This window comes from Electrona antarctica (genome assembly GCF_951216825.1).
Source record: "Electrona antarctica genome assembly, chromosome: 9".
In the NCBI taxonomy this organism is placed as follows: domain Eukaryota; kingdom Metazoa; phylum Chordata; class Actinopteri; order Myctophiformes; family Myctophidae; genus Electrona; species Electrona antarctica.
In genome coordinates this window covers 50805296-50818059 of record NC_136790.1, presented here as the reverse complement: position 1 = coordinate 50818059, position 12764 = coordinate 50805296, and the positions used below count along the sequence as shown (strand labels likewise).

Genomic DNA, 12764 nt, shown 5'->3' with positions numbered 1-12764 from the left:
AAGCCACTTATCGCATTGAAACTCTTGTCACACTGTTGACAGCGGTATGGTTTTTCTCCTGTGTGGATACGCTGGTGTATGTGCAGACTACTTGATGTGTTGAAACTCCTGTCACACTGTTGAGAGGTGAAGGTTTTTCCAGTGTAACTCGGTTGATTGGGTTCATCTGTGTGTCTTTGTGTCTGGCTGGTTACGGAGCAGTACGTTTTCTGACATGCTGCTGAGGCGATCTGTTCATTCCTCAGTGTTTGGCCGTGAAGGTCGTTGTGGCTCCTCTTCATAGGTTCATGGAGGAAGGTGGAGGCACAGGGATATGGACACTCGGAACATGAGACCTGCGTCTGGAAAAAACGGGGCTCACTCCTTCCTTCCATCATCAAATGCAGCTATATAAATGGACTGTGGTGGGGGATGAGATTTCTAGGTTCCTCTGTGGGTTTGGGACATTAAAACTTCCATAGATCACACTGAGATGAAGTGAAAGGCTAAAGACAAGTTGCATCTTATGTAGGCTGACCAGAAGCTGAGGTCTGACATCACACAAACACACCATAAACTGTCGCAGTGCAAGGCTATAAATGCAGGTTTGTGCAGGCTGTCCTTTTTTTTTTTAGCAAATTGACTACACCATGACATCATCACTATGAGATCATCACTATGGGTACAAGCTCACAAGTTTGTAGGTGTCGAATGTTCTCCCCAGAATAGCGATGCTGGGGTTCAAGTATAGTTATTTATTCTCAATTGGTTTTAATGGAAACGGGATATTCTCTTCAGTTCCTCTCGTGAAAAGAGAAAAAGGAACTGGTTGGAATAACGTGTTCCTTCCACTCGCTACGTCCACCCAGGGAAACTCCCCCTGTCAGGTCCTCATGCATAGAAGGAAGCATGAGGTCAGTCCGTTGCTCTCCCCAGGTTGGCAGGGATAACATTTAATATATAGATTAGATATATAGATATATAGATATAATTTATTGTATCTTAGGCGGTATTATATATATTTACATAGCCTACTTACCAAGAGGTAGGAGTGCATGCACACCAATAGTGGGACCGAGGTGCAGACCGCGGTGATACAACTTGAGAAAAGAAAGAGAGGTCGCACAGCTCAGTCACGATGCAAGAACCTTTGATTAAACCAACGTTTTGGCAACAAAATGCCTTCTTCAGGGTATTAAAGGGATTGTGACATAAATGTTTTATTTATTTTGTAGGGCTTCACATTCAGTATAGATTTTCTGTGGTCTGGGGTTTTCTGGCTCAAACAAGTGCTGTGATTTTCCTGTGGATGTGAGGTAAGAGTCCACAAATCCCATATATAACATAGGAATCTGCCAGCAGATTCCTTTGTGTTTTCACTGTTTCGCCCGTTTTCCTCAAATGTTTTCCTCAATGTTCAAAGTTCAGGTCGGGTGGGTGTAATTGAGGTCATAAAAAGAAAAAATACAAGAAAATGTAAATTTATGTCATGAAACCTTTGAGAACCTTACCCTGAAGAAGGCATTTTGGTTTAACCCATTCTGGGCGGGAACCCCTTTTGGTGTTTTAAGCATTATGTTGTACTTTAGCTATTGGTAAAATAGCAGATCTACAAGCTCGTCGGTGCCGCGCTACGAGCTTGTAGGTCTGCTATTTTTGAAAAATCGTCCATGGAACTACATATTTTCAAATGGGGGTTGGCAGCCAATTACATTTAATTTCTGGGGTCCTTGATATGAAATACTTTGAGCACCACTGACATAGAAACATGATTTAGAAGACATTTTGTAGAATGCAACGTAGGTCTAAATGGGTAAATAAAAGTTTGAGCTGTGCGACCTCTCTTTCTCTTTTCAAGTTCATACATACCAATATGACATAAATGTAAGGCGCTGTAATAAATCATGTAATTCAGGGGTTCCGAGGATGGGATAAAGGTATTTACAGGGATCACGACCCGAGCGAAATGTGTTTGCAAACCCACTGATTTAGACCAGCTGAGGGTATTACAAGTGGGACCCCAAATAATTGACAAAACACTAAGATGTTGTGTTATTATTTTTAATGAGTCAATGGACCACAATGGAAACAAGTCGCCTGGGACTTTTTGTGCTATTCCTCGTTAGCATAGCTTTTGACTGTACTACATGCACTGTTAATTAACACACGTGTTAATAAAGTATTCAATCAATCAATCCATCAATCAATCAATCAATCAATCATAACATATATACAATGTCATTTATAAACATTGAACATTTCGTATTGATACCGATGAGGTCAGTTAATGAAAACTGTTACATCATTTTACTGATCATTAAAATAGACATGCTCTGAAGATGCACACGGCCCTTCTGACCACAAACACATGTTTGCACATTTGTACATTATGTCCTTAATGCATAATTCCATACAATAAATGTATTACATGTCCTTATAGTGCCTTTCCTCACATCAAATCGTGACATTTCCTGAGATGGAAGCGCCCCTCATTCAAACGTTTTCCGACATAACATCACATTTAAAATAGTAATTCATTAGACATTTTAAGGCTTCGTTTTCTCATGGCTATTTTTCCCCACTATGAAGAGTTAACAAGACTCACAGCCCTTCCACCTTAGCCCGTAGCACTTGTCCTAGCCTTGACAGCCTTGCAGGCTTATAAAAGGCTAAAATAAATTTTAATTTAGATAGCTGTTGTTGTAGATGTTATGTAGACAGATGCCAGGTTCATGTATAGAACTGGCATCCATATGTTATTTATAGTTTCAATGTACGGATTATTAATATTTTCACATTATACTGTTTAGACTCCTAGATCCTACTATTTCTATGCATTTGATCTTCCTCGTGTTTAACTTGCCTATACTGTAAATCGCTCAGAGCGTCTGCTAACGGCCAAAAATAGTACACTGTAATTCTAAATTGTAGAACCTTTCATAACCTGAACCTGAATTTCCAGGGTATGGTTTCCAGAAGTTCCTGGGATGGTTTTATTGTTTATTGTAAGTTTTCCCTTTATCTCTAACTGTATGCATTGCATCATAGCAAAGGGCCATGTGGTTACAATGTGTGTACACTCTCAGAGTTAAAGACCCGCAAAGGGTCCATTGAAAGGTATATTCAGTGATTTCACTTAATTCAAATATTTTTTTGTTTTGTTGTGATAATCCTCCCTACTATAGAGTGTGCTGACCATACAAGGAGTTCCTCCCTGTCCCCAGTTAACCCCTGGGGTCAACAAACCTTAGGTTTCATTTTTGGCTAGGTGGCCCAGCCGTCATCCAATCAGGATAGGGAGGGGCCTTCCGCCAATCATGATCGAGCGGGGGGCGGGCATTGGTGTGCGTGCTGTTGGCCTGTCGCATGTCCCCCCCACTACTGTAGTGCGTGCATGTGCACATCTTGTTACCGGGGCGGACTGTTTTTTCCCCCCAAATCAGCCAAATCACTGAATGCTCCTTTAATAATAATAATAATGAATTGCATTTTTATAGCGCGTTCATTCATTCATACATTGGGAGGTGAAGTGGTCGACGCCAGTGTCCTCACTTCCCACATTCACACACCAATGGTGCCAAGCTCACTCTGGTCGTCATCAGCATAAAGGGGGCAAGGCTTTCCAGAGATTCCTTGCAAAGCATAGCGGAAGCATCCCGGAAATGACATGCTGTGATTGGCCAGTAGTCACTTGAGTGGCAGCGAGAGACATGGAGGAGTCGCATGAGTGACGTCACTTGGGCAGCGACGCAGCGTGCCTTCACTTCAGCACTTCCTGCGCACTTCTGCACACCCTTTTGCACACACATCGCTCCATCGAACTAGCCTGGCTAATAAGCCAGACCGAATCAGCCGTTGGCAAAAAAAATTGCCTGCCGGCGGATTACAGTCTGGAGAGGCTCAATTGTACGCCCATTTCCTACACCAGAGAACTGGTGTGGCCAATCGGGACACGGTATGCAATATGGGCGGGCTTTGGTACATTGACGTTCAATGCTTGAGACCTTTGACTGACAGTAGCGCTAACCAATTGCGTCAAAGAGAAAATGTTTGAACCCGCCCCCCGGGAAACCAGATCCATACACAGCATCTCCAGACTCAAACACCACACGACAGTGTGATTTGAGTCTGGCTTATTAGCCAGGCTACCATCGAACTGCAGCGGCCAATGAGGCATCTATTTGTTTTTTAAATATCTATGGTCCTCGGGGGCCTACATCAAGAAAGTGTCCTAAACCCAGGGTTGGGTTCTGTGTAAAGAGCCCTTAGACTAGAGGGTGGCACGGGTCACCCCGGGTCAAAGAAGCGGCTTGGATGCTCGTACACTGAAGGAACCCATAGAGCTATAAAGGATAGAGACAGAACCGGAGCGCTAGCCCCGCCCCCAAGCTATTCATTTCGATGGAAGTTGCTCAGTGGCGTTTTGAAGCACCCGGAAAACTGCAAGAAGTATACTTATAACTCAATGGCTCGAGTGAGCGGAAGTTAAGCCCGGACCTCAAAGCCCGGACCTCAAACGTCAAACATGACGTCATGAACGTCCGTCCACCTCCATGAAAGTGCTGCAGTTCCTCTTTTCGCCAGTAGGTAGTGGCAGCTTCAACGTTGGATAGCCTTACTGGGGGCTTGGTGTCACCTCCCACCGCCTCAGTTAGATGTAAGGTCGTCCCGATCCCATCACGTGATCGGAAATCAGAGGGCAGATCACGTCATTTTAAAATGATCGGAATCGGATCGCGAGCAAATAAAACATGATCGGGAGTCGGGACATCCCTAGTATCAATATTACATCCATATCGTGATATTAGACTGGATATTGTCTGTGATTTTGGATATTGTACAGTTGTGATATGGCATAAGTGTAAATGTAAATATCGGATCGGGAAAATCGATATCGGGAAAATAAAATGATCGGAATCGGATCAGGAGCAAATAAAATGCGATCGGGACATCCCTAGTTAGATGTACCGATGTCATTTTCTCCTTCCCTATACCGATTCCGATACCCACCACAATCTAAAGGCTCATTCATAGTCTGGATTTTCGGTGGTGAGGTGACCACCACTCCGGTGGTGAGGTGACCACAGCTCCGGTGGTGAGGTGACCACAGCTCCGGTGGTGAGGTGACCACCGGAGCTGAAATAACGTTGAGCGGTGGTGAGTAAAAACAGAGAGAAGGGCTGGAGCGGTGGCGGTGGTTTGCTCTTCACCGCGGCTCGTGACGTCATGTTGTAGTTCGGTGGTCACCTCACCACCGAGAATCCAGACTATGAATAGGCCTTTAGACAATGGTTCTCAAAGTGCGGTCCAGGGTCCCTCAGGGACCCTCAGGGGTCATTGGCAGGGTTCAAAAGAGACCCAGTAACCCCGAGAGTGTACAAATGGACCCTTACGCATGCATCAATTTGGTTTCCATTTTGTACACTCTCAAGAGGGGTCCTTGAAAATGCATTATTTAAAGTGCAGCTCCAGGTTAGTAAAATAATAATGTAAATTGCACAGTAAGAATATAAAACAGTAGTGCAACGTCAATTCAAAATATGAGCAGTGGTGGAAAAAGTACTCAATTGTTTTACTTTATGTACCAATACTGCAATTTCCAACTACTTTGTTACAGTTAAAAGTACAGAATTGAAAATGTAGCTTGTAGATATGCTATTTTCAAATGGCCGAAATGTATAGGGTTGAAGTGGTTAATTTATGTTTTCTAATCAAAATGTAATAAATCGCCAAAGTAACTAGTAACTAAAGTTTTCAAATAATTGTAGTGAAGTAAAAGTACAAATTTTGGCTCTGAGATGTAGTGGAGTAGAAGTAAAAGTACTGGAAATTGGAAATACTCAGGTAAAGTACAAATACCTCAAAATTGTACTTAAGTACAGTACTAAAGTAAATGTACTTAGTTACTTTCCACCACTGAATATGAGTGTAAATTAAATCTCAACATGTGATAAGTTACAATTACATGGTATCGGAATGGCATAGACTGGCCTACTCGGCTGTACCGATACCAGCACCTTAGACCAGGGGTTCTCAACCCGTGGGTCGCGACCCCTCGGGGGGTCGCCAAATTATTTTAGGGGGTCCACAAATTATTTAAAAAAAAAAAAAAAAATAGCAGACCTACAAGCTCGTAGCGCGCCACTCGGTGGCGCGCTATGAACTTGTAGATCTGCTATTTTTAAATAGCTAAATTATAACAATGCTTAAACACCAAAAGGGGTTCCCGCCCAAAATGGTTTAAGGTTATTGTAGCAGTCAATTTATATTGGGGGTCGGGAGGGGGCAGGGCGGGGGTCCCGAGACGTTGCCAAAGCATTTTCGGGGGTCCCCGGCCAAAAACGTTGAGAACCCCTGCCTTAGACAGTATGGACAGCTTTACTGATGCTGGTATCGGTATGGGAACAACTCCATGGTCTCGGTCACAGACAGAGCTCTGTGGAGACAGGAGTTGCAGCGCATCGCCTAGCAACCAAGGGGTAATTTAGACGGAAGCGACGAGGCGCAATGTAACTTCATCAATAGAAATTTAAAAAAAAAACGAGATTCTCATCTTTGGCAATGTGGACAAAGTGATAGATGATGAGAAATGTCGTCATTGGTTAAGCGACAATATGGATTTCCGGATCGGATTACAAATCATTTTCAAACCGAAGGTCAAAAGACAATTGGCCCGTATGTGTTTGGGGGAGGGAAGCCTGCAGCCTGTATAGGAGTATACAGTGCAGTGACGTACTGTATATACTCCTACAGGCTGGGGGCAGAGCCTGTCAGCAGGGAGTGTTGGGCGGGCGGAGTAGGACGGACTGGCTCCATACATACGTCCTCCCGGTGGAGGCTCCTCACTGGCAGGTGAGTCAGTAGGATATGAAAGCACAGCATAAAGTGACTAGTGGGTTGCGCTAGGGCATTAAGCAACTAGTCGACTAGTTTACTAGTCGACTAGTAAATCCACTAGTCGACCTTGTTGGTACTAGTTGACTAGTTTTTTTTTTTTTTTTCCCCGATTGTGTAGGCCTCAAGATCAGGTAGATTGTCACCAATGTACACAGTTTTTAAATGTACAAATATGTATTTAAAAAAAAAAAGAAAAAAAGAAAAGTTTCTTTTTTTTACATAATAGGTAAACAACTAGTCGACTAGTCGACTAGTAAACTAGGCAACTAGTCAACTAGTAAAAATGACTAGAAGTGAATGCCCTAGGTTGCGCACATCCAGTCCCTTGGTGAAGAAGAAAGAGAAGCCCGCACAACAGCTTCAGTTTCACAGTGTTTCATTCTTTAAAAACACCAGTGGCGTGCACAGATAGACACTAGGGGGTGCTAGAGCACCACCTGCCCTTGCCCTCTGGACAGCAATGTGCCCTCTTGATAAAAAAAAAAAAAGCTTCTAATATATTATTTATTCCCCAAAATCTATAAATCTCACACTATTAAGGCAACCGGCCGGTTCCATGTGCTGCACAAGGTGCCCTTTTTTCACTTGAGCACCTGCCTTAATGTCTGCGTGCTCGCCACTGTAAAACACCGACATGTACACGTAGACGCGACGTTTCGGCCACAGCTGGCCTCGTGTCTGTGCATGTCGGTGTTTTAGAAGAATAAAACAGCTGTCTGCAGAGTTCTCTTTCTTCAGCACAGCAAGTGACAACACACATCAATGTGTGTGTGTGTGTGGGGAGGAATTCATTGGCATAACGACTGTATTGGGGAGGGGGAAAATAAAACAAACCAAAAAAAAAAAACGTGGTCGTTGGTTCCTCTCTCACGGGTCCATACAGGTCCATACAGGTCCGTCAGGTCCGTCCACTTCAGATGCCGGGGGGGGGGGACTGTTCCGACACGCGCCCAAGGGACAATATTTTGGACCCAGACGGCTCTCGTCGTCCGGGCAGACCCGCGCTCCACCTCTACCACGGACCCCCCAGGGACCCCCCCCCCCCCCCCGCCTGGTCATCACACAGCGCTATGTGCGGAGCCCGCCGACACCGGACCCCTCATCATGCTGCTGACGAGGGTGGAGGTCCCCTCCCCCTCCTCCAGGGCCTCTGGTCCAATCAGACGCTGCCGATGCAGGTTGAGGATGGAGTCGGCGATGATGCGGGCGGTCTTCTTCTGGTAGCCCCCCGACGTCACCATCAGGATGGGGATAGACCGACTCCTGGCCGCGCGGAACACCACCTCGTCTCTCTTCACTATACCCTGTGAGGAGAGGAGAGGGGAAGAGAGAAGATGTGGAGGGAAGGGGGAGGGGAGGGGAAGGGAGAGGACAAATGCCATTAACACCTTGATGGCCCGGACCTATTTAATCCATTAATAAAATGTGCCCATCATTTATAGCGCCCGGACCACTTTTACCGGGGCACCGGAAGTTGTTGTGAATGTCTGTTAGCAGCTAACAATAGCCACACCACTCTAGAGTCGATCGACAACAACGGGAGGTAAGAATAAATCTATCGCGACTAGCGACTGGACAGCGGAGCGCCGTCTAACACAGGATCATTTTTCAGAATTAGACGGGATGATTTAGATCGCGAGTTATGAACGTTTTAAGATTTTCGTTTTCGTCCGCTAAACAGGCAGGGAACATTTTCGATGACGTGTCACTGTTGTGCAACACCGAGGATTGGGCAACAAGCGCTCCTAGGCTGTGGAGCGATGCGATCGGTTTTGATATCATTAATCTCCGTCCCGATTATCAATCTCCGTCTGGGGCACTTGACCATGAACTTGACGGTGATCTCCGTCTGGGGCCTCTAAACTGTTAAATGGGGGACCGTAGCCTAATTCATGTCAAACCGGGGGTCCTTTAAATTAAACTGGTTGAGAATCACGGCTAGAGCCGTAAAAATCTGATGGGGGTCCGCAGGTGAGATGGACAGTCCTCCCAGAGTTCCAGACAGAGGTCCTATAGTACCTGAGGTGAGATGGACAGTCCTCCCAGAGGGTCCCCGTCCAGGATGTCCGTCCCGGCGTTGTAGACGATGACGTCGGGTCGCATCTCGTTCAGCACGCCCTCTGTGTGCAGCGCCACCTTGTGGAGATACTCTGCGTCTTCGGTGCCCCAGTCCAGCTCCACTTTCCTCCGGATGGCCCCTATAAAGGACACAGCGCAGTAACAGAGTACGTTTACTAGAGTAACGTATATACTGGTGCAGTGATGTAAATAGATTTTCAATGTAATGAGTCCTGGGATGCAGGGATGGTCTTTTTTAGATGAGTCCCAGGGACATTTTATGAGTCCCACTTCAACGACGTTAGGAATCATATTTTTGCCATTTTCACAAATTGCAGCATTTAACTCCCATTCATTTTTTCATGGTTATAATGTAGTTATATTCATGTAGAAAACAGAAGAAGAATAACCACATTATAACTAAAGCTAGAAAAATAAAACAACGACCTCTGCATCCCGTGGATGCAGAGGTCGTTGTTTTATTGCGTCCCTTAACCATAAACTGCGTTTTGGGATGCAAAATGCACCCTATTTTGGTGTGAATATAGAGAGCAAATTGGTTTAGGTAGTTTGAGTCGTAGTCTTTTGAATAAAATTACATTTAGTTTTAAATCATATTTCAGTCATCTGAAATTATCATTTCAGTTGATTTAGTCTTCGTAATGGCTGATTTAGTTGCATGCCGAAAAGAGTTGCTGCCAACGCGTTCCACTGTTTCATCAGTACTTCAGCAGCCATTGTTTCAATAATTCTTCTTTTGACAAGAGTCTTCTTTCTCTTTTACCCTGCATGCCGTTTATGGCCCTCAGAAAGGTTGGTGCCCATGTAGTGCTGCAGCACTTAACACATTTTGGGCGGGAACACCTTTTGGTGTTTTAAACATTATGTTATAATTTAGCTATTGAAAAATAGCAGATCTACAAGCTCGTAGCGCGCCACCGAGTGGCGCGCTACGAGCTTGTAGATCTGCTATTTTTGAAAAATCATTCAAATGTGGCGCAAATCATTAAATATATATTTCAGAACATTTTGAACTAAAATATTTGCTTCTGGGGGGGTCCCTGGAACTACATATTTTGAGATGGGGGTCCGTGGCCCAATAGAGATAATTCTGGGGGTCCTTGACATGAAAAAGGTTGAGCACCACTGACATAGAAACATAGGGTTTTTCAGAAGAATGTTAGGATTTAGAAGCCTTTTTTTTATCGACCTCAGTCCAAAATGGGTTAAAAGAGCTCACATTAATATAAGCCAGCACTGGCGTTGATTCCTCTCATCCAGACAGAACTATATGTGTCAGGAAGGAGCAGTCAAATGGCCTTTTAAACAGTACGAGGAATGACAGGAAAAGACTGCATTCCATGATGAATGTGCTTGATTCACATGTCTAATCATCGGCGATCACTCGAAGCGAGTATGATTGTCTCGCTTCGAGTGATCGCCGATGATTATTATCCTATGTCTAATAGGAGGAGAGTGAGTCTTTATCTGAAACCAACCAGACAGTCCTGCATGGTTGTGAGCAGCAGGAAGAAACCTCATATCTCCAGAATAGGCCTATCTCACAGCATTTCCCCGCCCCCTTTCCAAGCCCCCTTTTGGAGCTAGTGGTGTTATTTATTTTTGCGGTCCATAGGCTTCCATGTTAAAAGAGATATTTTCACAAGCCACAAACTACCGTTTTGTAAAGGTAAGGTTTATTCTACTTATTTGAGTTGTTATACCATTGTGTTTTCTTCATATTATTATCGGTCTTTGACATTTTAACATTAGGAAATGTACTTAGATTCTCCAGAGAAAAAAAGTGTAAATGCCTAATGTTAAATGACACCACTATCTACCGGAAGTGGCCGTGGAAAGGGGGCTGTGAGATAGGCCTATTAGTGTGGTTGCTGTAGGCCAGTGGTTCCCAAACTATTTCATGTCAAGGACCCCAAAAATTGACACTAATTAGCCTGCGGACCCCCATTTGAAGAGATATGGACCCCATAAGAGAAGATTCTTACGGCTCTAGCAGTGATTCTCAACCCGTTTAATTTCAAGGACCCCCAGTTTGACATGAATTAGGCTACGGACCCCCCATTTAATGTCATTTCTATCTCTGAACCCCCAATTTATATTGTAAAATCAAACCAAATGGACCATTTGGGCCATTTGGTTCCATTTGTACACTCTCAGAGTTACAGACCCATAAGGGTCCATTTGGTTACAAACTATATCATTTAGCTGGGGACCCCCCCCCCCCCCCCCCCCCCCGTGGAACTCCCCCGGACCCCACTTTGCACCTTGGGAACCATTGCTGTAGGCAACACACTTCTCGGTCCTAGAAGTTTTTGCCAGATAAGTGAACCTGCTTTTTGTTAACTTTGGCACGACAGAAAAGTTAAGCTTTTGGTTATGCTTCACACACTGCTGTTGTCATGCTTCACATGACATCACAATATCTACACTAAATTGACCTGTCTGTCATTCTGTCTGTACACTTCCTTAGCACAGAGCAAGACTGCTGCTCGCTTAGGACAGGGGTTCTCAACCCATGGGTCGCGACCCCTCGGGGGGGGTCGCCAAATTATTTTGGGGGGGTCCCCAAATTATTCAAAAAAAACCAAAAAAAACTGAATTGCTGGAAAATGGAAATGTAGGTGCACATAGTACATGCATACACCTCCCTAATGATTATATCTGGTTTCAGTATTTATTTATTATTATATGGTGTATTGTCTCTATTATTAAGGTTATTGTATCAGTCAATTTATATTGGGGGGCGGGAGGGGGCGGGGCGGTGGTCCCGAGACATTGCCAAAGCATTGCCGGGGGTCCCCGGCCAAAAACGTTGAGAACCCCTGGCTTAGGACGCCTTCTCGAAATGCCACGAGTCACGGCGCACGGACAGCCTCAAGGAACCTAGCGCCGCACAGCTCTGTCCTCCAGCCTCAATGTGCCCTGCTTTAATTACAAACACCAAAGCCAACCTCCGAGTTTAATAGATTATATGCATCTCTATGGGCAGCAGACGGTTAGCTGAGCGGTTAGGGACCGTCTACAAAAGTGCAACACCGACAGTGAAAATATTCAATAACTTCATTTAGAATCAGAATTATTCCCCCCCTATCAGTAATGTGATCTATTATCGCATTACCCACACTGAACATCATTTGCTGTTCATATATTCAGAACGGGTAAGTACTAGTATCATATAAATGGCAAGATGGAATTCACTTCCCAGTGTATTCATTGTGACTCGTCTCAGTACAACCACACTTGCAATTTTGCAGAATTACACCTTTCTAGTTCTAGAACTTCATGTTTTTTGGTAAATGAATGCCCTATGATGTCATCATACAGAACAAGAGTATCATGTAAAAGTGGTGAAAATAGCGGATCTACAAGCTCACAACGCAGAGCTTGATTCACAACATTTCAATAAATATATTGAAAATATATTTATTTTGTTTTAAATATACCGGTAACACTTAAAGTAATGGTTTAATCCTGGTCTCTATACTGCCTCCCCCTGGCCAGCCGGGGCGCCTGATGGAGGGGAAAGGAACTAGTCTCTAAACTGCCTCCCCCTGGCCAGCCGGGGCGCCTGATGGAGGGGAAAGGAACTGGTCTCTAAACTGCCTCCCCCTGGCCAGCCGGGGCGCCTGATGGAGGGGAAAGGAACTGGTCTCTAAACTGCCTCCCCCTGGCCAGCCGGGGCGCCTGGTGGAGGGGAAAGGAACTGGTCTCTAAACTGCCTCCCCCTGGCCAGCCGGGGCGCCTGATGGAGGGGAAAGGAACTGGTCTCTAAACTGCCTCCCCCTGGCCAGCCGGGGCGCCTGATGGAG

The 12764-nt window shown here is 44.9% G+C and overlaps 1 protein-coding gene across 1 annotated transcript in view; it reads right to left on the bottom strand.

The window, feature by feature from the left end:
- Nucleotides 1–7934: 7934 nt before the first annotated feature.
- The window catches only part of hdac11 (histone deacetylase 11), a gene marked incomplete at its 3' end in the record, with an annotated part of 174172 nt that continues 169342 nt past the window's right edge, over nt 7935–12764 (bottom strand). The window contains exons 8-9 of the mRNA XM_079509888.1: nt 8896–9074; nt 7935–8180 (exon numbers count right to left, since the gene is read on the bottom strand). Coding sequence (XP_079366014.1) covers nt 7935–8180; nt 8896–9074 — 425 coding nt within the window. The remainder of the gene's footprint in view (nt 8181–8895; nt 9075–12764) is intronic.